The 26,865-nt window shown below is 33.6% G+C and overlaps 1 protein-coding gene across 1 annotated transcript in view; it reads right to left on the reverse strand.

Annotated features, from left to right (window-relative positions):
- ASCC3 (activating signal cointegrator 1 complex subunit 3) overlaps positions 1–26,865 on the reverse strand; it is a 219,554-nt gene that overhangs the window by 69,023 nt on the left and 123,666 nt on the right. The window contains exons 21-33 of the mRNA XM_016220202.2: positions 26,470–26,695; positions 24,414–24,568; positions 23,047–23,145; positions 21,715–21,883; positions 20,911–21,131; positions 19,424–19,509; positions 17,871–18,037; positions 17,615–17,760; positions 17,367–17,487; positions 15,067–15,209; positions 2,221–2,358; positions 2,016–2,136; positions 958–1,090 (exon numbers count right to left, since the gene is read on the reverse strand). Of these exons, the coding sequence (XP_016075688.2) occupies positions 958–1,090; positions 2,016–2,136; positions 2,221–2,358; positions 15,067–15,209; positions 17,367–17,487; positions 17,615–17,760; positions 17,871–18,037; positions 19,424–19,509; positions 20,911–21,131; positions 21,715–21,883; positions 23,047–23,145; positions 24,414–24,568; positions 26,470–26,695 (1,925 nt within the window). The remainder of the gene's footprint in view (positions 1–957; positions 1,091–2,015; positions 2,137–2,220; positions 2,359–15,066; positions 15,210–17,366; positions 17,488–17,614; positions 17,761–17,870; positions 18,038–19,423; positions 19,510–20,910; positions 21,132–21,714; positions 21,884–23,046; positions 23,146–24,413; positions 24,569–26,469; positions 26,696–26,865) is intronic.

Consider the following 26,865-nt stretch of genomic DNA (forward strand, 5'->3'; position numbering starts at 1 on the left):
CTTCACTGCAACATCACATGTAATAGAAAAAAACTGGAAACTCTCTAAATGCCCATTAATACAGAAGTTAATATAAACTATGGAATAATCTGTAATAGATAAAACATTAATAATTATCAAGATACAAATTAAAATTTTTACTTAAATTTTTACTGATGTAAAAATTTCTTTGTAGATACTCTATCAAATTGAGGACATTCCTTACATTCCGGTTTGCAAACAGTTTTTATTATGAATTGGTGTGAAATTTCATCAAACGTTTTTTGTTTTTGTTTTTTTACATCTATAAGGTAATCATGATTTTTCTCATTTTTTCCTGGTACTGTGGTAAATTATATTCAAGTAATAAATTTGTGTTAAATTTATTTTCAAGTAATAAATAATCTTTGCATTTATGGGATAAACTATACTTCATTGTAATATATTATCTTTCTTTACATTGCTGCATTTGATTTGCTCATGTTTTGTTTAGAATTTCTACATCAAGATATTTCTTTGCAGAAAGATTTTACATTTAGGATTCAACTGCTTTTCAATTATTTTTTAATTTTTGAATCCTCACCCGAGGATATGTTTTCATTGTTTTTAGAGAGAGACGAAGGGGCAAAGAGAGAAAGAAACATCCATGTGAGAAAGAAACATCGATTGGTTGCCTCCTACATGGGCTCCAACAGGGGATCAAACCCACAACCCAGGCATGTGCCCTGACTGGGAACTGAACCAGCAACCTTTTGGTGCAAGAGATGTTGTCCAACCAACTGAGCCACAAGAGCCAAGACTAAAAATTTTTTAAAATTAAAATTATAATTGAATGTTATAGTGACATTACATTCAGTTTCATTTCAAATAATTTTTCTGAACTATTTTTACTGATTTTTATCTAATAAAATGTAACCACAAAAATATCAACTTGCTATGACATGAATTAAATTTAAAATAATTTGTAGCAAAATTTACCTTGATTCTACTGGGAATGGTTCATAAAGAAATTTTTTGTAAAAGTCTTTCTTTATGTCATGAACCAGAATTACAGCTTTGCCTTGGTCATCAAACTGAGGCCTCCCAGCACGTCCCATCATCTGGAGAACATCTATGAAAAAGAGAACAAGAGGTATGCTACCATGTGGCACAAGGTATATTTATTGAATATGGCATGTGTCTACAACACAACAGAATAACAAAGGAAACAGAATAGCTTAAGAGCATGTATGCTACCTCTGATGCCTACTATTGAGTTTCTTAATTAAATAATGAATTAACTATGATAAACAACTGAGTCCCCCAAAGTAAAAGTTTGTAAATGTAAGAAAGAGAAAAATGCTCCTTTAGTTAAATGCTTAAAAATGATGTTTAAGAGTTACTGCTATTTTAATTTAACAAGAAAAAGTAACACATATTTAGAAAAATCTCTTTAGCAGAGTCATTTGATTATTTCTTCCCATGAATAATGGGTCTATTTAGACCTCGCTCTTCATCCACCCATGGTATAAAATATCTTTCTTTTATACTACAGGAATCTCTGAAGTAAGTAAAGATGTAGAAATAATACAGATTCTACATGTATTCACTGAGTATAAATGCACATTGAGTATATTTTTCTCTTCAGCACTGAAAATGGTTTCATCAAGTTTTAAAATGTGTTAATAGACTGTTCATGTAACAGTACTTTGGTTCCAAAAGTCCCAGGAAAGTAATCATTTCTAGTGAAATAAATTTAAAATTAAACATTATAACGTTTAATCATAATTTATTAAGTCACTAATAGCTACTAATCAATACTTTTATTTATTTATGAATTTGAAACCGTTATGCTTTAGATGTTTCTTAACAAACTGGGTACATGTAAGGCTGGGTAAGTAAAAGTAAACAAAACACCTCAATACTTTAATGTTTGCACTGGGAACGAAAATTTACAATTTGCTCATCATGTTTAAATGTGACCAATTCTTTAAAATTTAATTCACACAAATTCAAATTATTAAGCTTACTGCATCTATAAATTTTAAAAAAATTACCTGTAATGGGAAAATCCACATAACGTCTTGTTTTGCCATCATAATATTCTGTTCCTTTAATAATTACTAAATGAGCTGGGAAGTTTACACCCCAGGCTAATGTACTTGTAGCAATAAGAACCTAAAAAATAAAGGATAATATATCTAACTAAAACATAACTTTTAAATTACATTTAAATATCTGGTCATGGAAAAAAAACAATACCTGAACTTTACAGTTTACAAAGAGTTCTTCTACTGTCTTCCGGTCCCTTTCATGCAGTCCAGCATGATGCATTCCTATTCCGAAAGCAAGTGTAAGCTTCAGGTTGGAATCTCTCAGCGTTCCAATGATGTTCTCCATCTGCAAATGCAAACAATTATAAGACGTAGGCGCATCAGCTTTAAAATTTTTATATTACGACTATATTTATTTTAGTTTTTGCTTATGACACTATATGAACATAAAAACATATGCCCCACCTATAGTTATGATTAAAGTGAAATTAATTGAAAAGAATATCTTAGTGAGAATATATATTCTGAATAAAGTTTAAATCTTTTCCATCTTATTTTTATTCATCAAAGAAAAAAACAATCTATGGATAAGTGGAATATCCGCTAGACTATTAAGGGGGTGCGGTACTGCCTAAAATGTTTCAGTGTCACTGTTCATCTCTCACTATAGAAAAGACATCTATTTCTTTTGGCTCAGTGCTAAAAATTTAGAAAATATGAACTAAAAATAATAAAAATCAGTCATAATCCCACCACACAGATGGGAATTGTTCAAATTTAGGTTTTTTCACTGCCTTCGTGGCCCAGGGCAAGCCAGATAACCCCTTCGAGCCTCAGTTTAATAATTTACAAATCAATCTAGTGCTATTTTTGTTTACTTCTTGTTTCTTCAATCAACAGTGCAGTTAAATATTTTTCATATTTACCAGCTGATTTTCTTTGTAAATTATCTTTTCAGTTTTTAGGTGGATGGATAGCTCTTTTACGTACTGGCTTCTGATAGGTCTTTATGGATAAAGGGTATTAACTCCTTGTCCAGCAGATGCTACAATGCTTTCATCCAGCTTTTTGTCCTTCATTTAATTTTCTTTTTTTTACTTTATGAACTTAAAATTTTAAATTGACCCCATATGTTTTGTTGCCTCATCCTGAAATCAAATACAGAGTCACCTACCAGTTCAACTTCTGTTATAGTTTTATTTTTTATATTTAAATAATTAACTTGTAATTTATTTGTAATAGAAAGTATGGTAGAAACCTAAGTTTACTTTTCCTAAATAATTAATCAATTATTCTAGCAATTCTGGCAAATAATTCCTTATCTCACTTATTTTAAATGCCAATGTTATTATATATAAGAATTTTTATATATTCCAGTTTTTAAGTTTTAGAACAGATTTAATATCCAACCTCGGTTTAACTCATTACATTTTCATGTCTAAATGGTTTCTGAAATTCATATTTTATAAACACTCATACTTTATGAATATTCTATCACTTTCCACTCTATATGTAAAATATTTAATGCAACACACATTTCATGGTAACATGCAGCAAATCTTACTTTCTTACAAAACTGACTCCCTGTAAAGAACTAAGTAGAAAGCCCCGTCTCTTTCTATGTAATGACAGACCTCTCCTGGGCCTCAGAGCAGAGGACGACTCAAGGTGCAGCATGGGGAAGTTCTTTCTGGGCAACTCCATGAGGGGAGTAACGCAGGGATCAAGCAGTTTGAGAATACACAAGCCCTGGCCGGGTTGCTCCGTGGGGAGAGCGTCAGCCTACGGACTGAAGAGTCCCGGGTTTGGTTCCAGCCAGGGGTACATGCCTCGGTTGTAGGCTCAGTCCCTGACCCTGGTCGGAAGCATGCGGGAAGCAACCTCATCGATGTGTCTCTGTCACATTGATGTGTCTCTCTCTATCTCCCTTCCCACTCTCTCTGAAAAGAAATGGAAGAAAAATCCTCGGGTGAGGATTTAAAAAAAAAAAGAGAGAATACATAAGCATTCTTTAAGAAACACACATTTTAGTGATGTCTGTAGCTTCACTACCACAGTCCAAGAGTGAACAATCATGGAATGGGAGCTTGGAAATAGGTACATGTGTAATTATTATATGTCTGAAGACTGAGACAGAATTATTAAAAACTGCCAGGCAGGTGTGACTGTGGCTGAGCATCAACCCATGAGCCAAGAGGTCACCTGATCAGTTCCTGGTCAGGGCACATTCCTGGTTTCGGGCTTGATCCCCAGGAGGCAGCCTATTGATGTTTCCCTCTCATCAATGTTTCTATCTCTCTATCCCTCTCCCTTCCTCTCTCTCTAAAAATTTAGTTAAAAAGCATATTAAAAAATATTAAAAACTGATATTGTCTTCGAACTTCATTTCCTTTTTTCCTTCTACTATTAATCACCTCTAAGATACACAAGTATACCTGTAATACACTCCTGGCTGTGCATAAACCAGCAAGTAGCTCACAAACTTTAGCAGGCTGCTCCTGCAGTTTAGTAAAAATGCGTAAGATATGCATATCCATATTGTGAAGCATTCCAACCGTTTTTATTCTTACTCTTTTTCCCCCCAATGGTCAAAAATTTTTCTTTCTTTTTTAATGTGAAAACCAGTTGCTTTATATCAATAATCCAAAAACTAGGAAGATGAATTTTGCCTTTATAATAATTATTAATGTATAAAAAGCACCACATAGATGATGTACTATTTTAACGACACACTCATCAGAATGTTATTTACCAACTTCCCATGATAGAAATGCAATGTATAAACAGTTCATTCTGTTTCATAGTTACTGTAAGGTCACCTGATATTCCTGCATTATTTACTTTGTAAATTGTTAAGCAAGAATATAGAAATGTATTAATATAAACCCAGTTTACCTTTAAAATTAGCACAGGATAAGTTGACTACAAATGCATGCTATAAAGAAAGGAGCTTGTCTTGTCTCATAAATTATACATTAGCCATTCTCAAGTGATAGCCTATTATCCATTTTTTTAATGGTCCACCCCATGAAATATCTTCAATTTATGCTATCAAGGCTTAATTCACTGATATTCTTGCTACGACAGTTTCAGGCAGGGAATTTTTTTTTTCAGTTTCACAACTTAAACAAAAGTATATATTTTTTAACTTGTATAATTTATTGTTCCATGGCAATGCCAATCTGATCCAAAAAGTAATGCACCATTTACAGTAGAAAAGCTAAAGAATCCTATGGCAGGAGGCTTGGTGAGGCATTAATATCCTGTCCTTCCACATCAGGGAAGGCTAGCTGTTTTTCATTCTCCTGCCCCCACTTTCACATAAATCAATGCATTTAAAAAGAACTATCTGCCTATCTGAACTGGCAAAGACCTAAAATCCTCATGAGGACAATCACAAAAAACAACTTCATTTATTACATGGTTACTACGGATGAATTCTGAGTTTTTGAACATCATAAAAAAAGCAAAATTTATAGTAATGTTAATCACTAAGCATAAAATACTACTACAACAGCCTGTTTAAATTTTAAAATGCAAAATTTTGATTAAGTTTCATCTTGATCAAAACATAATACAAACAAAATTTTTCAGGAACTAAGGATAATGAAAGCTTAAAACATGATTCCAGATATGATTTGTTGAGTACTTATTATGTATCAGGCATTGTGCCTATTACTTTACAAAATTATCACATTTAATCCTTTACATAAATATTGCTCTAATGTAATACCCAATTCATTCACATACTCCACATATTACAAATTAAAAGACAGTGACTGTCTTTCTATAGGGTGGCTTTCTCAATCCTGGTTCCATGAGACAATAAAATCTGAATTACCACTTCATTTTCCCAAGCATAGGTTAGTGTACCATTCTGAATGCTTAGGAGAAAAGATCATTCATTACGTACAATGGGTGCCTTAGAAGTTAAGGTTTAATTCTTGTTAAGAAAGGCTGCTACAGAATTAAAAAAAAAAATAATGATAATTAAAACACTTTGATTCAGGAAGTTTTAATTCCATAGTTTATTTCTGTTCAACTAACATTTGTTGTAATGTATAAGTATCTTTCCAATAAATAGTCTTTGAAATACATCTGACTACCTGTTAAACCAAAAAAAAAAATAAAATTATTCAATATTATAAATGAAAGAAAGACAGATCTATATTCCTCTAAGTAATGGTCTTTTCTTAGGGTGGTGGGGGAGGAGGCACATATGTAAACTGTTGAACCAATTACTTTAACTTAATAGAATTTTTTTATATTTTAAATTTATTATACTCAAAAAGCTTTTGTAGAAAGATAGGATTCCATTTAAGTAGATACATTACTCTGTGCCTGAAATACATTCCAGTCAGAATATAATTCAGTGAGTTGATGACAATGCTGGCTCCAAAAGAAAGGAGGAGACCAGATTGGACAAGAATGAGCTAACAGATTGTGCAGCCCAATTCTGTCCCTTTGAGTGTGATATATTGTTTCAAGATGCTAAAAACCCATACTTCCTCAAAGCATATTGTTGTGCTGGTTTTCCCATTTTCAGAATCCTCATTATCAGAACTCTGTACTCTTTTCAAAGCACGTCAGACTCAGACCATATGCCACTGAATAATGCTTATCAATTGTCTAAAATGCTCAATAAAAGATGCACCATATAGGATAATAAAAGTTATGAATACTTTCATTAAAAAAATAATTAAATATATCACATCTGGTACAGATGTTAAATGAAGTTAAAACATTTCCTCATAATTACTACACGTTAACTTCTTAAAATACATTTCTGTATGATAAACCCCATAGACTGAAGGGGGAAAAACTAAAATAAAAAAAATACTTTAGAACATTCTATTGATCTACTAACAGGAAAGAAATAAAAAACTAAATAATTAAAGATAGTAAGTTTCCAAACTTTACCAGCACTCCTCATGCATATTTTCTTGCTGCCCCTTCTGAAGTTCAAAACCACCACCCCTCAAAATAATTCACCATATTGTTAATATGTATTATTTATATGTGATTAAATGTACAATTATATATAAATTAAATAAAATCTAAACAATCTTTGCTGTGTCTGCTAGATACATACAATACTGTTTTGAATGTTTGCTTTTTAGCTTGGCCTGATTCTTAATAACAGTAATGTCAAAACTGGGCTATAGGTACTAAAGATTTTCCCTTAGTAATTATTCTAATTTAATCACCATGCTTTTGGTAGGAAATCCTTGTGTATGTGCTTCATACTTATTTTGAGTATACATTTCATACTTACTCCCATTTTTTGGAGAGTTGAGATTCCAAAACATGCTTGGAGAGCATTTCCATATATTGAAAAGCTTTTAAAATGCAGAGAAAGCTGATGAACTTTATAGAATTAAATTAGCATCATTTTAAATTAACAAACACTATATTAATTAAATGTGTAAAGAATCATAAGCCAAAAATTATAAAAATATGATCAAATTTTACCAGAGCTTTCAGAGAAGAGAACCTGTGTACAAGGTATTATTCAATGTAGTAACAGTTAACATTTATTGAACATTTAATTCTGAAGCAGACCTGGTCTAAGTACATTAAATATGTTAATGCATTTAATCCTCACAACAATCCTGTCAGGATAGGATTGTTATTATTATTAATCTTTTATAGATGAAAGGATGAGGTTCAGAGGTTAAACAACCCACTAAGGTCATGTAGCTTGTAATGGGCAGTCAGTATGGAAGCCAGGAAGCCTGACTCCAGTCTAAGCTCTCAATGTCACTCTCTACTCAGCACATGAATGAGAGGGATATTAAAATAACTACTTAAAGTAATGACATCATGTATTTGGCTTAAGGCTGGGCCTCACTGTGCAAAAAAAAAGAGGTAAGATTAGAAGTAATGAGTAATATACTAGACTCACAAGCTGGGGAACTCTATGCAGATGATTTGCAATTTTTTTATTCTTTATTATTTGCATATATCCACTCCTATGCCTAAAAATGAAGAGTATCTAAAATTATCTTCTTTTATAAACTAAAATATCCCCTCTCAGAGCTGAGAATGGTACAGCTCTTGCTGGTTGCCTGTGTTTGATATCATAGCTACTGACTTTATCTTTATTGTATTTCCATCCCTGTCAAATCGCACACACCCCACTTTGGCTTTTCCATTTTTTCTAGGCCATATGTTGTCTACAATTTCATTTGACAGAGTAAAAGAACACAGGCTCTGAGCCAGACACCCTAGTTTTGAGGTCCCAAGCTTCACTTACATGCTTGTACTAATAAGCAAATCACTTAATTCTTCTAAGTTTCAGCTTATGCAGCTGTAAAATTGGGATAGCAAGAACAACCGTCCTAGGATTCATGATTAAATGAGATAATATAAGCCTTCAGTGAACTATAAAGCACTCTCAGCATGCCAGTTATTACTAAGCATAATAAGAGCTTTGCCTCTTTCTTTAAAAGGACATGTACCATATCAACAGAGGCAAAATAAAAGATTCCTATCTTGTAGCTACTCTTAATTACACAAATATTCCATGAGGCCCGCTGAGTTCAAATACAGCAAATCTGCAGATAATATCTATCTGACACTTAATATTCTTAGCCTGATAGTTTCTTTACTGGTCAGTCGTCAAGAGGTCAGAGACCTGATGAAAATAGCACTTGGGATGAGAATTTTACATCACAAGCCAAATCTATTTTAGCTGATTAAAAAAACAACACTAGTTGAAAATGTGATTACCCTGCATTAAGCTCTAATTAATTTCTGATTTTCAACAATCTCAAAGTCCATCTTCAAAGTCTGGTTCTTACCTATATAAAGAGGTCAACAGATATATGGTGAATGAAAAATAAATAAATAAAACTACAGTAAAATGTCACTAATAGAAACTCCACCAAATCTGAACTTGTGATGATTTTGAATAAAGCTAGACTATAGTTCATTTGTAAGTCTATGAAGGCTTTGCCTGTAATGAGATTGGATGAGTCATGTTTAGCTTAAAATGATAAACTTTTCAAGCATCTAAAAATCCCTTCACTATTAGGCATGTGAAAATAATACCAATCTTACTTTTCATGAAAGTATTGCCAGGTATCCCTTGTGCTCTTATATACCTATGATGCAGTTTTTCATAAATTCGCTTTGAAGCATTGTGTAAAAAACTATTAATTAGCACATTTCTTTAATAATGCTCAGTGTACAGTAGTCCCCCTTATCTTCAAGGGATATGCTTGGAGACTCCCCAGTGGATGCCTAAAACTGAGAATACTACCGAACTTTATATATATTATGTTTTTAACAGTATGAAGGAAGAAAGAGTAACTCTGCTAACTGGTGAGATACTTAGAGGAGCTGAGGGGGAGAATGTAAGCAAGACTGAAGTCTCATATCCAGACATGGTTCTGCTTTCTCCCCCAGATCCGGCATCTCATCCAAGGTGTGAGTGATGAAGTAAGGGCAGTATTCGGAGCTTTCAATCAGTACAGTCACTCAAAAGGGAGGGCTTTCCCTCTGCTCTTTCATCTGTTAGTGCAGGCTGGCAACTCTCCAGATCCTAGCACCGCTCACCCTTGCATGTGGGACCAGACCGCAGAATATCTGGTGGAACCAACAGACCACACTTGTTAGGCGCTAAATTTTAACATTAATTAAATTACATAGCAGAGATTCTAGAAGGAATTGTATGTCCTATTTGCTTTAGTTCCCTTTCCCTCCCACCCATTTACTCCACGATTCATTCCACACTGGCTTCTGTTCACAACATGTCACCGACTCTGCTTGCCAAGTTCCTCCAGGACATCCAAGTGCTAAATCCCACCGGCGTTCCTCTGCTCTCACAGCGCTCCACTCCATTACCATCTGATGCGGTCAAGCACTCCTTCCCTCACGAAGCCCTCTCCTCCGCAGCGCTTCAGAGCGCTCCCTTTCCTCACGGCGCAGCCTGCCGGGGCCCTTCGCCAGCTCCCGGCCCTGCCTAAGCTCGCACTGAGGAGTCCCTCAAGGCCTGCCCTCTGGTTCTCCACTATCTCAGGAACTCTTGTGCTCACCTGAGTTTATAGGCTACTTCTATCACCACACTGTTGTCTGGGTCTATATGTTATATATACAGTGCGGTGACAGCCAGAGGGAAAGGGGGGCGGGGGGCGGGGGAGTTGGGCAAAAGGGGGATACATGGGGACGGAAAGAGACTGCTTTGAGAGATGGGTGCATGATGCAGTGTGTAGATGATGTTTTGTTTAGTTATATACTTGAAACCTGTAAGGTTCTGTGAACCAAAGTCACCCCAATAAATTCAATTAAAAATAATAAAAATAAAGGCTGCTTCTATTATGAAGTTCTCAATTTCACAAGTTCATCTCACATCCTCTGGGTTTTACAGACTTTCTATATCTAATTGCCTTGAAATCTCCACTTGAAAATCTAAATATAAATTAACATGTTCAAAATATAACTTTTTCATAAAAATTCAAACCTGTCTCCTCCTTCCTTTCTATCCTGTCCTCTCAGCCCTCCCCATTTTAATAAATGACACCATTATTTACTCAGATGTTTAGAGTTAATAACTGGTGAGCCATTCTTCATTGTTTTCTTTTTCTCAGCCTCCATTTCTTATTTATCAGACAGTACTACTGGATCTAGCTGAAAACACATCTTTTCATTCCCACTGTCACCACCCTAGGTGGCCCCTAGGTCACCACCATCAATTCCACCCATTTTCCACGAAACAGCAAAAGTGGTCTTAAAATATAAATTGGAGTATATAACTTATCTAGCCTACAACCTTCTAATGCCCTGGAAACCCCTCCCTTAGATATCTGCTTGGTTTTCTTCCTTCCGTTCTGTTCAAAGATGCCCTCATTGAAAGGCCTTCTCCACTTATATTAAAGCACAACATCCTACTCCCGCTCTCAGCACTCCCTAATCCCTTGGCCCTGCTTATTTTTTTCACTATGAATTGTCACAATCTGACGTGTTTGCTTATTATCTATCATAACTGGAATGTTAATTCTGTAAGGGTAAGAACATTACCTGACACACAGAAGGAGCTCAATAAATGTCTGTTTAATAAATGAATCAATGAATCCATTCCTGTAGTACTTACAACTAAAATCCAAGCTCTTTAACATGGGTCTAAGACCTTGGAATGAGTGGCTTCTACCTATCTCTCAAACTCAACTTCTGCCACCTTCCTCCAAGCTCATGCTGCTCCAGCGGACCCGATCTTCTCAGTTCCTTTAACATGCTCCTCCTTTCAACTGAAATGCTGTTATCCTCTCTCTTGGTGTAGCTAGCATGTTCTTATGCTTTGATTCTCAGCTTAAAATGTCATCTCCTTAGAGAAGTCTTCTCTGACCATCATTCTATTTAGAGACACCTCCCATCCCCTAATTCTATTTCATTTCTTATTGGTTTCCTTCACAGAAATTTTCATAATTTGATATTATCTATTTAATCACACACACACACATATACACACACACACACACACGTATATATATATATTAAAATTTCTATCTTCTTCATTTAAGCTCCTTGAGAATTGGGATCAATTGCAGACATTCAATAAATGTTAAATAAATGAATATTTTACAAATTCTGGTAAGAGTTGTGTTTGATTTAAGTTAGAGAATTATTATTTACGGATATTTTTGAGGAGGGGAGAGAAAGAGTGCCTGACTATGTGATAGCTGGTAACCTTGCAATTGACACTGCTGATCATAAACTGGATGCTATCTGATCTATCTAGTCATATAATTAGGTATGTCCAGCAGGAGGGTACCATTAGTAGAAATAAAAGGACCAGAGGGAAGAATATCATGGAAGGTAATTCATGAACGCTTCATGTGTGTGCCTATTCCTGCCACACTATCCCCTAGTTCAAGTGGCGGCTGTCAAACTGAGAATCCAAGTGATATGGCAGCATATGCCCATGAACTTTAAAATTACAAGAAACAACTGCAAACAAGATGCAATTACTTCATAATGGCAAATATGAAAGGGATAACTTTTGGGGTTTCCTCATGTTGGAATATTTCACATCAATGATACATATGAAGTATTTCCTAATACTTTACTTATTAAAATTTACTGGGTTGAAAATATAGATGGATAACTCATCTTGCCTTTACTAAGAAATAAATTAGAACATGTATATTCTTCCTTGGTCATATTCTTTCTCTCCATCTTCTTAAGATTTGCCATAGCTTTCTTTTCTCCCCTTCCCTTCACCTCCATATCTAGGGTCACTTGCTAACTTACCACCACTCAATTGCAGAATGATTTCGATGCTGCCCCATTCCACAGGCACCCTGCTCCAAAGCTGACAGGATAATTGCTCCTGTGCTTACCCTGGCTCCTTCGAATGCTCAAGCTGTCAACACCAGAGTCCTACCCAGAGAACCTGTGCCCCGCCACAGAACACCAATCTGACATGGTACAAGGAGCAGCAACAGGAACAGCACTAAGCTTCTAGCCCAGGGTATTATGGAAAGTAACTCTTAGAGAGATTAAAGTGTTAAAACATCCTCCTATTTTAAGTTGTTTTAGGGGATTCAACAATGGAAACACCTGTTTTACAGTAGGTTTGGTACAATCAGATTGAATTTGCATAATAATCAGTTGCAAACCCTCTGAAATTTTTATTTGAAAGGTGATTGTTTTTAGAGGCAGGGATAAAACAAAGCCTGGGTTGCCTTGGTCTTGAGATAGGCTTGGTGAAAGGAAATGACAATTTCTAGCTGTCCTATTTTAGCAGTGAAACTCTATAAAATAACAGAAGCCATGCAAGTAAATTCTACGGTTTCTAATTAGCCTTTATGAGAAATTTTTGTGCTGACAAAAAATAGAAGACAGAGAAGTAACTTTATACAATGGCTGAGCTGTCCATAGTTCCTTTGGTCTCATACAATAAAATGAAAAAATATAGTACAGTTGTACTGTACCTGGGAAGAGCACATGAGGTTCACATTTGAGGTTAATGTGAGTCACATATGTGCTAAACGCACAGCCCCTATATATATTTTTTGAGCCAGTATCTCCAAATGTGTTCAATAGGCATGTACTTTGTATCTTGACATCAAAGACAAGTTTCCATTTGGAACACTTTTAGGAATGTAACAAAAGAGAAAATAAATTGAGCTTAGATCGATGCTGCACATAAACTAAACTGTCAATATTCTATACATCTATTTTTTCAGCATTCACCTCCTAAGTCAAGATACTGTTTAGACACAACAGGGTGATTATGTGGGAATGCTAATTAAATAATGCAGGACAAGAAACCTTTTGACAAAATTATTTTGATCTTAAATCATTATCTTGAAAAACATATGGCATGCATATACAACTAATATTAAGAAAGTAATGATGGAACTAGAAAGATAAAATGATTGCTTTCACTCTACTTCAAGGAGCCATGTGATATCTTTTATATGAAACTAATTTTGAGGTAAGCTACCTATTAGTAAATAATGTCATCTATGGTCTTATGCAAGAACATTTTGAAATACTAGTTAACTATCATTAGTTAACATATTACTGTAATACACAGAGTACCATCCAACAAGTCTACTAACCCTAAAGAAGTCATGAGAAGTAGGAGAGAAAATGCAAGCTGTTGAGACTGGATACTAGTAGGTTAGAACACTGTTTTTACTGTTTTCAGGCTGCAGGAAATGAGAAAGGGCAATATGGAGGAAGAAGGGAGACCATGCAATGATTTTGTTACTGATTTCATTTACTTTTTCATCATAACTCCAACTAGGGAAATTTATTTTAAACTGGAAAAGTCTAAGAAAGGAAACTCACTATATATAAACCTATGGAGGGAGGAGAAATGTCTACATTGAGTACAAGGAACTATAGTTACAGATTGTGTCATATAAAATGAAAAAACTGCTATTTGTAGAAAGCTTGTAAGATAAAAAGACATCAATGAACTAGAACTAGCAAAATTAATTAATAAAGCAGATGAAAGAGTAATATGTATATAGAATTATATATATATATATATATACACACACACACACATATATATGGGAAAAAGTGATGTATAAAGTTTTAGATGTGCATGTATGTGTGTGTGTTTTTAAATTTGCTAAGTCTTTCACACAGATTTATAAGAAAAAAACTGTCCTGCAACAGATAAAGCCCGGAGGAATGAAGAGACAAAAAAGAGAAAGAGTGGACAATTAGTAAAAATATATATGAAAAAAAACTTCAAGTACACAAAAATCAAGGCACACATTAAAGCATTAAAATAAGTAACATTTTATCTATATCAATAAATTACAACTGAGGATGTGGTAGAACTGTCACTTTCAAATACTGCTAACTCATACATCAATGGTGATAACATCAAATGGTACAGTCCTTTTGGAAAGCAATTAGCAATATATATGAAAAGTTATAAAAATGTTCATATTATTTGACCCATTAATTTTAAATTTAGAACTCTTTAATGAGGAAATAATTCTAAATAAAAAACCCTATAGTAACAAAGATATGTAATTATTTAATTATAGCAGAAAAATATAGTGGAGTGGTCATATGAGTAAATTATGAAGATATAAAAATTATAATTGCTTAAAATGTTAATGATGGTTATTACTTGGTTAAAGGATAGTAACAGCTTTTTAATTTTTATATACTTAGTGATTTCTAAATTTTAAAAAATGGTCATGTTATATATTTTATAAAAGGTTAACCTTACAAAACTGATAATGAGTTCCTTGAGGGCAGTAAACACTCAAATATTATGAAAACTTCATTGAATATTAAAATATACACAGGTGATGGTGTTAAAGAGAAAAACTATGGGGATAAATACAGATATAGAAACTAAATATTTAGTGGAAAGATACTGAAAAAAAAAAAATCAAAATATTAACAGTTTCAATGTGATAGCATTTCATCTTTCCTCTATTTTTAAAATTTCTGTAATGTTACACTAAGCTTTTATTATACAATAAAACTAAACATAATTAAATAAGTAATTTCCATTACACTACAATACAAACTAATTTCACATGTATATAAAGTAGAAATCAAATATATTGCTTACCTCTCTTTCATCCATATTCAACCACTGCTTTGGATCTTCCTCAGTAGCCAGGAAGGCTATCAATTCCAAAGCTGTAAGACGAGTTTGACGTCTTGATGAGACAAATATTAAGACAGGTTTGGCTGGAGAATGGCTTCTAATTGCTGTTGACAAGTTGTGGAAAATAAAATGGTAAGCCACTCACACTGAAATCTGAATTTATTACAATATCAAAGGGATACATGAAAGCTAATGTAGTGAGTGATTTAAGTGAATTCTTAATTTGGTCATGAAACACAGCATTATTTGAGGTACTAGATGGGCTGAGAGCATATTTGAGAAAGGACAGTAAAGGGAAGGTAGCTGGCCCTGAGGGAGCATATTGCCTGGGACAGGGAAGAGTTCATTTGTTGGTTCTCAGTTCTGTTTCTGAGCTGCTGAGGAAGGAGACACTTAAAAGCTGAGACTCTCCATTAATAACTGTACATGAAAACTAAATCTTAGGCTGCATTTTCTATTTCTGAGTTGGGTTTCTGCTTGCCTGAGAAATGATATCACAGAGTTAATTGGTCCTGGGATATGGAAAGAGAGCCAAGTCCTGCAGGGTGATGAACAGTCTCTAAGAAAAACCAAAAAAATTTCCTTTTTGTTTTGCTCTGTTCCCACTAGGTGGAAAATTAAGGGTTTGTATCAGTAAACTAGTAAGAGATAAGCCAGAAGAATGTTTTCCTTCACTTTTCTAAAAAAGTGTAAGGTTTCCAGTAGGAAGACAAGAGAATGTAGAAGACTGCTGAGGACAACACCAGGCCTGAGTCCGTATCTGAGTGACCGCACATGGGTAGCTGACACACACAAGATTAGATGATAGTTTGAAAAAAAAAAATACTTAAAGAGCCACATATATCATTTGACCTAACGAAAAGTGAGGTTTCTTTGCTATAGACAGGCTCCAAAATACTGGTAAAATGACACAAGTAGAATTAATACTCATTTCTACCTAGCTCTCTTAAAATAGAGATATTTAAATTTTTTACATGAGAAAGTCCAACTTGCTTGTAATTTCTTGTTTCAAATGTGAGCTGTAGAATTTATTTTTATGGGCTAAGAAACAAGGTTTGTAATGGAAATGTTGATATGACCTTGACTATGTTTATATTCTAATAGTGAGAAATAAAGCTATCCTAAAGTCATATTTCTAAACTCAAAGAAATATAGTGATTCCTTACAGGTATAATTAAGTAGTTTATAAAGATAACTGCTGTGCCAATACCACACCTAGAGCAGTGTAAGTATTTCAGTTATTTACTATTGATTTACACAATGCAAGATGCTTCATTCCAATCATTGGTATGCAATCATCCATTCCTTAAATAAATATAAGCAATCTAAATAATACATACTCTAAAAAATAAACTCATTTATCTTCTCACTCACAGTTTATCAGAATATTACAGAATGAAAATGGCAATGCTTTGATAAATCATATTAGAGATACAATGTTTAAAATACACGTTAGTACAATATTGGTATCGTTTGTACACATAACAGTGAATGAATGTCTCTTTCTTAAACCTCACCATTTAATGGATTTTCGCTGCTGCAAGAACAGGTGTGCCTGAACAGCGCATGGCAGATTTATTGTTCATTAGTGATTTTGTACAATGCTTCTGTGGAGGTGTAAATAATCTGAACTGCCAAGATTGGTCTCTAGTTTACAATCAATACTTTGCTTCTGTCATAAGGCTAATTACAGCAGCTAAAAAGTCACCTCACAACTGTCACCTCACTATCAACAGCCGTTCACATTAGAGAATTTATTTTGGAGGTTATTTTTAATTGATATAATAAATATTCCTTATGCAGCCTAAACAAAACATGTTTCTATAAAATAAGAGTGTTATTCTTAAATCTTTTCTGCTTGCCTAATTTACAAAGGGAAAAACAAAAAACAAAACAAAGAAAACAGAAGCAAAAAAAAGTACTGAGATTTGTAAGTTTTATGGATTCTGGTAAAAATTAAGATTGTGTGATTCTGTTTTTTACTGTGGCTTCTATTTATCATTTGCTCAAACTACATTAAGAAAACACCCTAACAGATTTTTGGGTTGATTTGATTACTATTTAAAAGTGTATACATTTATCCTACTACAAATACCTTTTTTATAAATTTAATTTTCAATAGTTAATTCAATATATATTTATATCCTTAACAGTTAAGGTGGAGCAGTACCGCCCTTTCAAAGAAACCCAAATTACTTAGAATGCATTTAAAGGCTACCACACAAAACAGTGGCTATTCATTACAAGAACTGAAAGCTTACCCTGAAATGTAGGCTTGTTCATACTAGCCATACGAGGACAGTAATGCTGACCCGGGAAGCCCTGAATGTGAACTTCCAGTGGAACTGGGCGTACTGATGGTCGGAAGTTGAACAAGCCCATCTAGAGTAAAAATGAGAGAGAAACCACTTTCAGTTTTTACAGTTAAGTTTATCATGTTATAGTGCTTCCTTAATGAGGCCACCTAAGCCCCATTATTAAATGCCTGGTTTATTGATCTTCCACGTACCTGACGAATATTGAGCCAGTCTGCAAGGTCTCTGGCATTAGCTAATGCAGTGGATAGTCCAACTATTCTAACAGGTTTTTCTGTGTGCGATGAGATGAAATTTGTTCGAGAGACAATGACTTCTAGAACAGGGCCTCTTTCCTCCCCTAGGAAGTAAGAACAATGCACGTTACTAATTTTAACAAATCCTGATGTTGGCTGATACAGGTACAAGAGCCAAAGTTTGTAAAATGGCTTCCAGTACAGTGGTACCCACCAAGCAGATGGATCTCGTCTATGATGAGAATTGTGACTTCCTTTACATAGTTCCTGTTTTGCCAGCTTCTGCTGACTCCATCCCATTTCTCTGGTGTGGTAACGATCAGGTCAGCTTTGGCAATGGATTTCATATCAGGAGTCACATCCCCTGTTAGTTCAATAACTCTGGAGAGGAATAAAATTATCCCTTTAATGTTTCAAGTAACATATGACTTTGGAAAGGCAAAAATATATCTTTCAAAATAAAATTTTATAATGCTAAAAACTACTTTATCTCCCTTTGATTTCTGAAATGTTCTGTGAGTTGAGTCCCAAATATGTATTTTAAGAATTTTAAGATGATTTCCTCCCATAAAATGAAAGACATAAAAAGTCAAAACACTAACGATCTAACTTTTACGCAGATATGAAACGTGTCAAACTTTGCTCTATGTTTACAAAATCTCTGCCCATGTGATTTTAAAGAGATGAACTCACACCTCCTTCTCCATATGTGGGAAAAAACACCTTTCCAATGAGGGAAAGTGTTACCTCATTAAGAGGAGACATTAATTAAGAGTATGATTATGTGTAAGCTTCATTTCTTAGGTTAAAATTTTCTGTATAAATTACAGGCTAATTCAAACATATAGGACATAAAGAGGAAAGCTGGGGCAAATATGTGCCACCTCATTATGAGCACACCCAGTTTTATAGTGAAAAAGAGGGAAATCTGGAGGTGAACTGAAAATTTTAGGAAATCACTAAATAATTTTCACATGTTTTAACACACACAAAAAATGGGCAAGATTGGTTACTCCTAGTGTAGTGTTCCCAAAGTGTTTACTTATTTTCACTCAATTTTACTTTTACTTATTATTTGGAATATGTAGTGCACTCATACGACTCAAAGAATATGTAATGAACAGTCTCTGTAACAGGTCTATTCTTTGGTCACCCAGTTGTCATTCTGAAGCAACCATGTATTTATATTCTTCACCATTTTTCTAAAACTAAGGTAGAATACTTTATGTAAAACATTTTTAACAGTATCTCTAAAGATCATCTCTTCAAAATATAAAAAGCTCTTTCTTTTACATAGTGAAACAATTTATTTTGTGTGTAAACATAATTTATTTAGTGGACTCTTGAGTTATCTGCAACCTGGCTATTAAAAACAATACTGCAATGAATAACCTCATGTAATACTTAACTATTGTTTAAAAAGTAATATCCTTTAAAGAATTTCTACTGTTTGGTAAATTATCCACATGTAAAACGCCTTCTAAGCAGTTTTGAAATGGTATGAAAAAATATTTCTTATGCTTTAGATTTAAAATTTTTGAGAAAATTATCTTGCCAATAAAAGTATTCAAATTAAACAATTTAAAGAATTTTATCTTTCAGTCTTAAAACAATGGGAATATTGATAACATTTTAGTAGTAGTTACAATACCTTTAAATAAAAGACTATGGAAATCACTGTAAAAGCATTCATTTTATGCATATCTTTTATTTGTTGATCCCTTTAGATTATCCAAAGAATATCGTTTGAAAAAAATAAGAACTTACTTTTTACCAAGTTTTTCTTCTATTCTAACTTTCCAATCATCCATTCTTTCACGTACTAGAGCTTTTAGGGGTGCAATATATACTGCCTACAGGCGGGGGGGCAAAAAGACTCTCATGAAAATATGTTAGTAGTTTCAAATAAAGGTAAACTCCATAAAATTTATCAAAATATGACAGTGTGGTTTTAAAATGTATCTTTTAATACTGAAAGACTTAAAATTTTAAATTAATGGGAAAAAGTCATTAACTTAATCTACACTTATCCAAAGTAAGACTGAAATATAATACATCATGAAAATATTGACAGAAAATTTTATGTATTTTCTAAAAAGCACCAAAGGTAATTTTTTAAGAAGTATTTTTTTACAGTAAAATTATCTTCTAACATAATGTAAAAAAATAAGAAATTTATGAGATAATATATTAACTGAGAAATTAGGGGTCAGATGAAATAAGTTTTCCTGGAATTATAATCAAGAGTTATATGAGTTGTAACTTTTTTTACAAAAAAGCTACTAATTTTGAAATTCAGAATAGAAATAATCTGCTTATTTGACTTTTAATGTAGATTTTTATGGAAGATGTCAGTTATACATCTATTTTAGGTGTTTATGTCTTTTATTTTTTTGAAAAACAACTGGTCCTAATAATCCAAATTTACAGATTATTCACTGAAAAATAATTCTTTCCTTTCTAAAACGTTTCAAATTTAGAGTAGAGCTCTGCTGGTATATGAACAAGTCACCTTAATCGATTAACGATCATGTAGTAGACAGAGAAATAGGAAAACTAAGCAAGAAAGAAAAGCCACTAATTGGAAGTCACTAAAAAAGGAAGTTAAAACATTTCTGAAATCATAAAATCACGAAAATAGCACATAATTCCAATCACAACATATGAATTAGCTTTCTTAAAAAATGTTTTTAAACTGTGAGTACTTCATATTTCAAGAACACTTAAAATCAATGCTTATTTGACTTGTCATGTTATTTTACATTACATAAAAATATGGTCACTTAGAGAAAAGTAGAATAAAAGCTACCTCTACATTCCTGTGTATAATCAAACTGTATTTGTTAAAGTATTTGTATTTCCTTCACAGCCAAAGACTTTGGATTATGAATCATTATATATCTTATAAATATGGCTATGAATTAGGTATCTTATAATGAAATACCAAAAAGTATAGATATCTTATGATGAGGAAAGGACATCTGAGGACCAATATGTACATTATAAATCTAACTTGACTCCAAAATTTAAAATAAATTTTCTTGTGGCCAGTTATTCTAATACTCAGCACCGCCCCCCCCCCCCCCCCGCCGCCCTCTGCCAAGCCCAACACCCCTGCACTAACCAGAAATATTTCCCAAGAGAGTAACAAAGCTACTCATTGAATCCTGCCAGGATATTGTGAACGGGCTAGTATACAGATTATAAAATGCCTTGTCCAATTGAATGTAAGCATGTGATTCTTTCAAACAGACCTTTGAAGTAGGGTACTTGTTGAAGACTCTGAAAATGGCCAATTCAGCTGCAACAGTCTTTCCTGATCCAGTGGGTGCTCCGAGCAGGACATTGCAGTCTGTGTGATACAGTGTATGAAATATTTGTGTCTGCACAGGGTTAAAGTGGCTAAAGTTGTAAAGGGCTTCATATGCTTCACACCCCAAAGCTGTGATTGGTAAAGGCTGAAGATCCAATAACTCTGAAAAGGTGAAAGATACATCAGGTACTGTTAAACAAATAACTGGAAAATATGCACAATACTGCATACTGTATCTTAGCAATAAATTAGAACAAACCTTAATTCTTTAGAGGGGGAAAAAAGTTTAACATAGATTCTTATATGATAGTCGCAGATCTTTTTTCCCCATTACCACATTTATAATGTTGACCCACTGGACAATTTTTGGAGGAGTTCCCCATAAGCCAACTACAATGCCATATTTCTTTTCTAATCAGGGAAGTAATCTGAATGACAGGCGTATAAAAGCATGCATGTTATAAAAAAAACCTAAATCTCCAATTTGTAGAGAAATGAGAGCCATTCACAAACTTCAGTACTAGAATAGTTACTATAACAAATTACTTTTGATCTGTTAGACAACTGATAAAACTAGAGTGGTCAAGTGAACTGCTGGTTTAGCCAATGGAAACCAAAATGGACCTGAGTTATTCTAAGTTGGATTTTGATTCAGATTCAGCTTTAAAGCATAGACACTTTCCAACATTAACGAAAGCATTAATTTTGGAACATCAACGATTCAAACTACTATTCAATATGTTACCTGTATGGGGAGGATGTCTTTCTGGCAGAATCAGGTGTTGGAAGTTGATAATACACACAGCCTCGGCTCCTAACCATCTATCAGACACGGCTCGGATGTAGTATTGGGAAGGCAAAGGTTCAAAAATAGGGATTGTAAATACCAGTAGTTGAGCTTCTTTACTAATGACCTAATGTGAAATAAAGTCTAAAATGAATATGGATAGTCTAATATCAGAAAGGTCTTATTAATCTATTGTAAAAATAATGGTATCTACAATAATATGCACTAGAGATAGAGAAAACATCTTGGATTTCTAAATCGCTGATATATTCAAGTACTTCAGAAAGTTGTGGTTGGTTCCCTTCTTAAGACACCTGATATAACAGAAGGTAACAGTTAATACTCAATTTACATTATTTTCAATGCAGAGCATCATGAATTAACAAGTTATCAATTCGACTTTTTATCAGAATTTCCCAAACTTTATTCATTCAATTACTTAACTGCATGATTATTATTTAATATTTTTCTTCAAATTTGATCACTTACTTAAGTGGAAAAATAGAACCACTCGGAATAGAAGGTAATTATGAAGACAAATGCAATAAAAACAAACACTGCTATGAAATTCTATTGCTGCTCCCAGCCTGAAGCCTGCTTTCTCTTTGGTAAAAAGAGAAATTAGGAATGAAGCGTCAGAGTCAGACATGCCAGCATCAAATTAGGTCTTTCATTTGGAATTTATGGAGAATTTTAAAAGGAATGCCATATCTGATGATTATTGTTTTGTTAATTATATGTGGAAAGTGAGAGTTGTGAAATGTTAATTTGAAACTTACCTTTTCTAAGGCAGTGATTAGACGGACCCATTTAAGAATCTCACTCTACTATGTGTCTCTTGCCTTTTTCGGCTTTCATTCCCCCCCCTTTTTTCCTGTCCTTTTTGCCACTGTATTTACTTAAATCAGGCTGTGCTTTGTGTTCAAATTTTAAAAAAAATCACAATGTGATTTAATACTATGTAGTACAGTGTTTATGTATCACCTAAAGTTCTTATTTCTTATTAATTTATTTTTATATATTTTATCCCACCTATTTTACATATTCCACCCTCTGAAAGCCATGCCTTAAACCATGATAATGAGTATAATTCAATTTCTCAAACTAAGAGCACATTGGATATATCATACTGTGACATTTACTGTTTTCTTTTAAAACTACTCAAACATAAAGAAAAGCATTAATGACACTAGAAGTTATAGAAAGATAAGTAAAAGCAGAAATTGTTAGTTTATATTTTCCATTTATGATAGCAACATAATAAGGATTTAGCCATACACAGATATTTACCTGTTTTTTAAGAACTAGAAAATACTCTGAATGATAAATATGATCATTTGTAGGATCTTCTACCCAAATCCACCAGGGTTCTCCTACTGTCCCATGGACCTAGAAGAGAAATAGTATCCTTATACTATGTGTATTATAACTCGAATGAGGAATATAGCGTTGTTTATATAACCAGTACACATTGTTTTTAACAGCTTTATTGATACATATCAAAGTTTACATTTAAAATAGAGTTCAATGGTTTTAATATATTTACAGAGTTGTACAATCACCTCTATAATCTAATTTTAGAACATTTTCATCACTCTAAAAAGAAAACTTGTATGCATTAGCAGTCACTACTTATCTTTCTCTATTCCATAACCTCCAACCCTTGACAACCACAATCTACTTTCTTTCTCTATAGATCTGCCTATTCTGGACATCTCATATAAATGGAATAATTTAATATGTGGTCATTTGTGTCTGGCTTCTTTCACTTACTATAATGTTTTCAAGGTCATTCATATTAGAGTATACATTAGTACTTCATTTCTTTTTATAGACAAATCATATTCCATTGGATAGATACCATCTTTTGTATATTCATTCCTTTTTCTTTTCTTTTTTTCCCCCTAAAAAAATCCAGTTTTATTCAGTATTCATCTCTTTCAAGTGACTCAGGAGGTGACCTCATTTCCTGCAAAAATTTTGATTAGCATAAGCCAATCAACTTATGGCATCTCCCCCCTTACAATAGGTTGTGGTAAAGGGCAGGCTCATGACCAATACCGGCCAAATTAGACTAATGGAAAGGTCTTACAGTCCATGCTCTGGGCTGGTGCAGTGGGGTGTTTCCTTCCTTCTTTAAATGTGAAAAAAGAAGCATGAAAACGTGATCCAGCTAAGTGGTTCTGTTGGTTGGAGTACCATCCCATATTCCAAACAGGTTGTGGGTTGGATTCCTAGTTCAGGCACATACCTAGGTTGTGGGTTCAATCCCTGGTCGGGGCATGTACGGAGGTAACCAATTGATGTTTCTCTCTCTCTCTCATCCTCTCTCTAAAATCAATAAGCATCCTCAGGTTAGGATAAAAAAATTATAAAAAAATAAAAATAAGCATGAAAACATTTGGGAAGTAGGTAAGTGTCAGCAGAGCAGAAAGATGTAAAGATCCTAAGCCCTGGACGATATGATATTAATATATTATACCACATGTGTTTCTTGAGGATGAGAGTAAATATTACTACAATGTTTTAAATGAATCTTTAATATATATTTTTTGAGAGAATTTTCTAAATGCCTAAGGACAGATGTAAGGAGGTATAGTGGAATGTGAAGCAGAGACATTTTTGCTTAACAATGAGATAGGTATTTTCCACTCTACCTGATCATTCCAACTGAAATCAGCACAGACACTGAGAGTCACTCGAAGCACAGTCCGTGTGATGGGCTGAATGGAAGCTTCCATTGTAACAGAAGGAATCTGATGAACACATTGTTTGACCTTGAGTCCAATATTCACATGGTGCAGCATGTGACCTGCAAGGAAAACATCACATAGAAGAAATGTGTCCAAACAGAATAAAAGCAATATAATCTGACTTGTAAATGGGATTTCAGAGAAGGTGATTTTATTGCTTGTTTTATGATTTGCTATGTAGAATAGTTGACATTCTTGACCTGGCATGTTTGAATATTTTGTAATAGTTAACTTGAATTAGCAATTCATAGCTCTGAAAACCAGTATCAAGGTTTCTTCAGCTATGAACAGGGTTCTTAAAATTACTGAGACTTAATAGTGTTCAAACTGCTATAAATAGTTCCTCATTTCTTCTAGTTAGTTTATGACACATTATAAAAATATTTAGTGTTTTTTTGAAACAGCCATTAATTTATTCAAAGTGTATTTCAGAACTCTATACCCATGATAGTAAATGCTTTAATAATAAAACACAACTCATCCATCCATATCTATTTCCAGAAAAACATAAAGATAAAATATTAAATATGGTCAATCTAGCACAAAATCAACCACTTTAGCCACTTATACATATTTTTATAAATGATCAGATTCCAAAATACAGATATGTATGCCAGTCCCAAGGTGGGCAGGGGAGTTAGAGACAGATGTCACTTACTATAAACATTTTCCTACTCCAGTTCAGGCAACTAAGTGGAAATAGGTTATATATATATATTTAACATTTTTCAATTACAGTTTATTAATATTAAATAATGTTAAATTATTTTATATTAGCTTATTGTATCAATCTTTCTTGGTTCTTCATAATATAACTGTAAAAGAATATTTATAAATAAATCAAATGTTTTATGTTTATCCAAATTTGAAAGTAAAGTGATCTTCCTTATTTTGATAAAATATTTACATATGATACCCCAATGTGAATACTCTCAATTTTCCTAGTTAATATCCTTAATTTCTCTATTTAAATTGATACTTCCCTTCTGTCTTCAAAGTACTATTCTTACTACTTCTTACTCTTCTTACTACTATCTCAGCCTCTCTTCACATCTCTGGACCTTTTGCAGCAGCAATCCTCCCTCTTATTTTTATTCAGTCTGACTCTCTTCATGTGTAGTATCTACACATTTAGAATCTGAAATACTACCTAATCAATGTGTTATATGTTTGTCCAATAAAATGTCAAGGTGCATGGAAATGTATATAGGAATAATTTTTCAGTATTATGTGATAAAAAGCAGAAGGCCAAGTGCTATTTGGTCTGATAACACTGGTAACAATTGGGTTTAAAGATATGTATGTGTGTAATGATGAAGTTCATTTAGAAATGCTGAAGAAATGTAGACATAATTTTTTTCATATAAAACTATTAATATACATAAGAAAAGAGTATAGAATGAATTAAATATTAAGAAATAAATTGAGGATAAGCCTCACTGACAAACTCTCATCATTTATAGCTGAGATTCTATTTGTAAAAGACTCAATTTAAGGGTGTGATGATCTAAACTCCATTTTTTTCTTTTTTAAATCCTCATCAGAGGATATTTTTTCCACTCCCTCTCTGAAAGAGAGTAGAAGGGAGACACACAGAGAGAGAAACACCCATGTGAGAGAGACACATAGATTGGTTGCCTTCTGCACACTTCTGACTGGGGCCAGAGATCGAGCCTGCAACCGAGGTATTTGTCCTTAGCTGGAATCAAACCCGGGACCCTTCAGTCTGCAGGCCAACACTCTAACCACTGAGCAAAACCAGCGAGGGCTAACCTCCATTTTAACTGCTAATTCTTTCAAGTGACATCATAAAATTTGGAGGAACTTCTGCTAGAATTCAGATAAATAAAAAAGAAATTTCATAAAAATGATAAAAATTTATCTTGAGTAATATGAAAATTCACATTACTTAATATTTGATATGCACAGAACACATTAAAACATTTTCCTTCCTTCTTACCTATTTCATCTTTCCTCATGTCTTTCAGCTTATCAACAGTAAGCTTTTTTTCTTCTAATCTTGTTAGAATGTGTGGTGGTAAGACTGAAAACTGTCTCAAAGGGCTGGCCCAACCCCAGAGCCTCTTGTCGATGACTTTACTAAGATTCAGGAGCTTGTAGGTCATGGCAGGCCAACGTTTCCTCAGAGCAATTTCAAAAAGAGCACGGACAATTCTAGCAGCGTTCTGAAGAATAAAAAGGGGGAGGCTGATGATGAGGTAGCATGGACTTATAAACCTGCCAATACATTTGTCATTCAGACTCAGTTTAAAAAGGAGTATGTCAAGCTGCATCCTCTAACTGTGGGCAGCATCTATTCTTATATACACCTAATTATCTGTGCTATTTCTACACA

The sequence above is a fragment of the Miniopterus natalensis genome, chromosome 5 (genome assembly GCF_054644295.1).
Source record: "Miniopterus natalensis isolate mMinNat1 chromosome 5, mMinNat1.hap1, whole genome shotgun sequence".
Lineage (NCBI taxonomy): Eukaryota > Metazoa > Chordata > Mammalia > Chiroptera > Miniopteridae > Miniopterus > Miniopterus natalensis.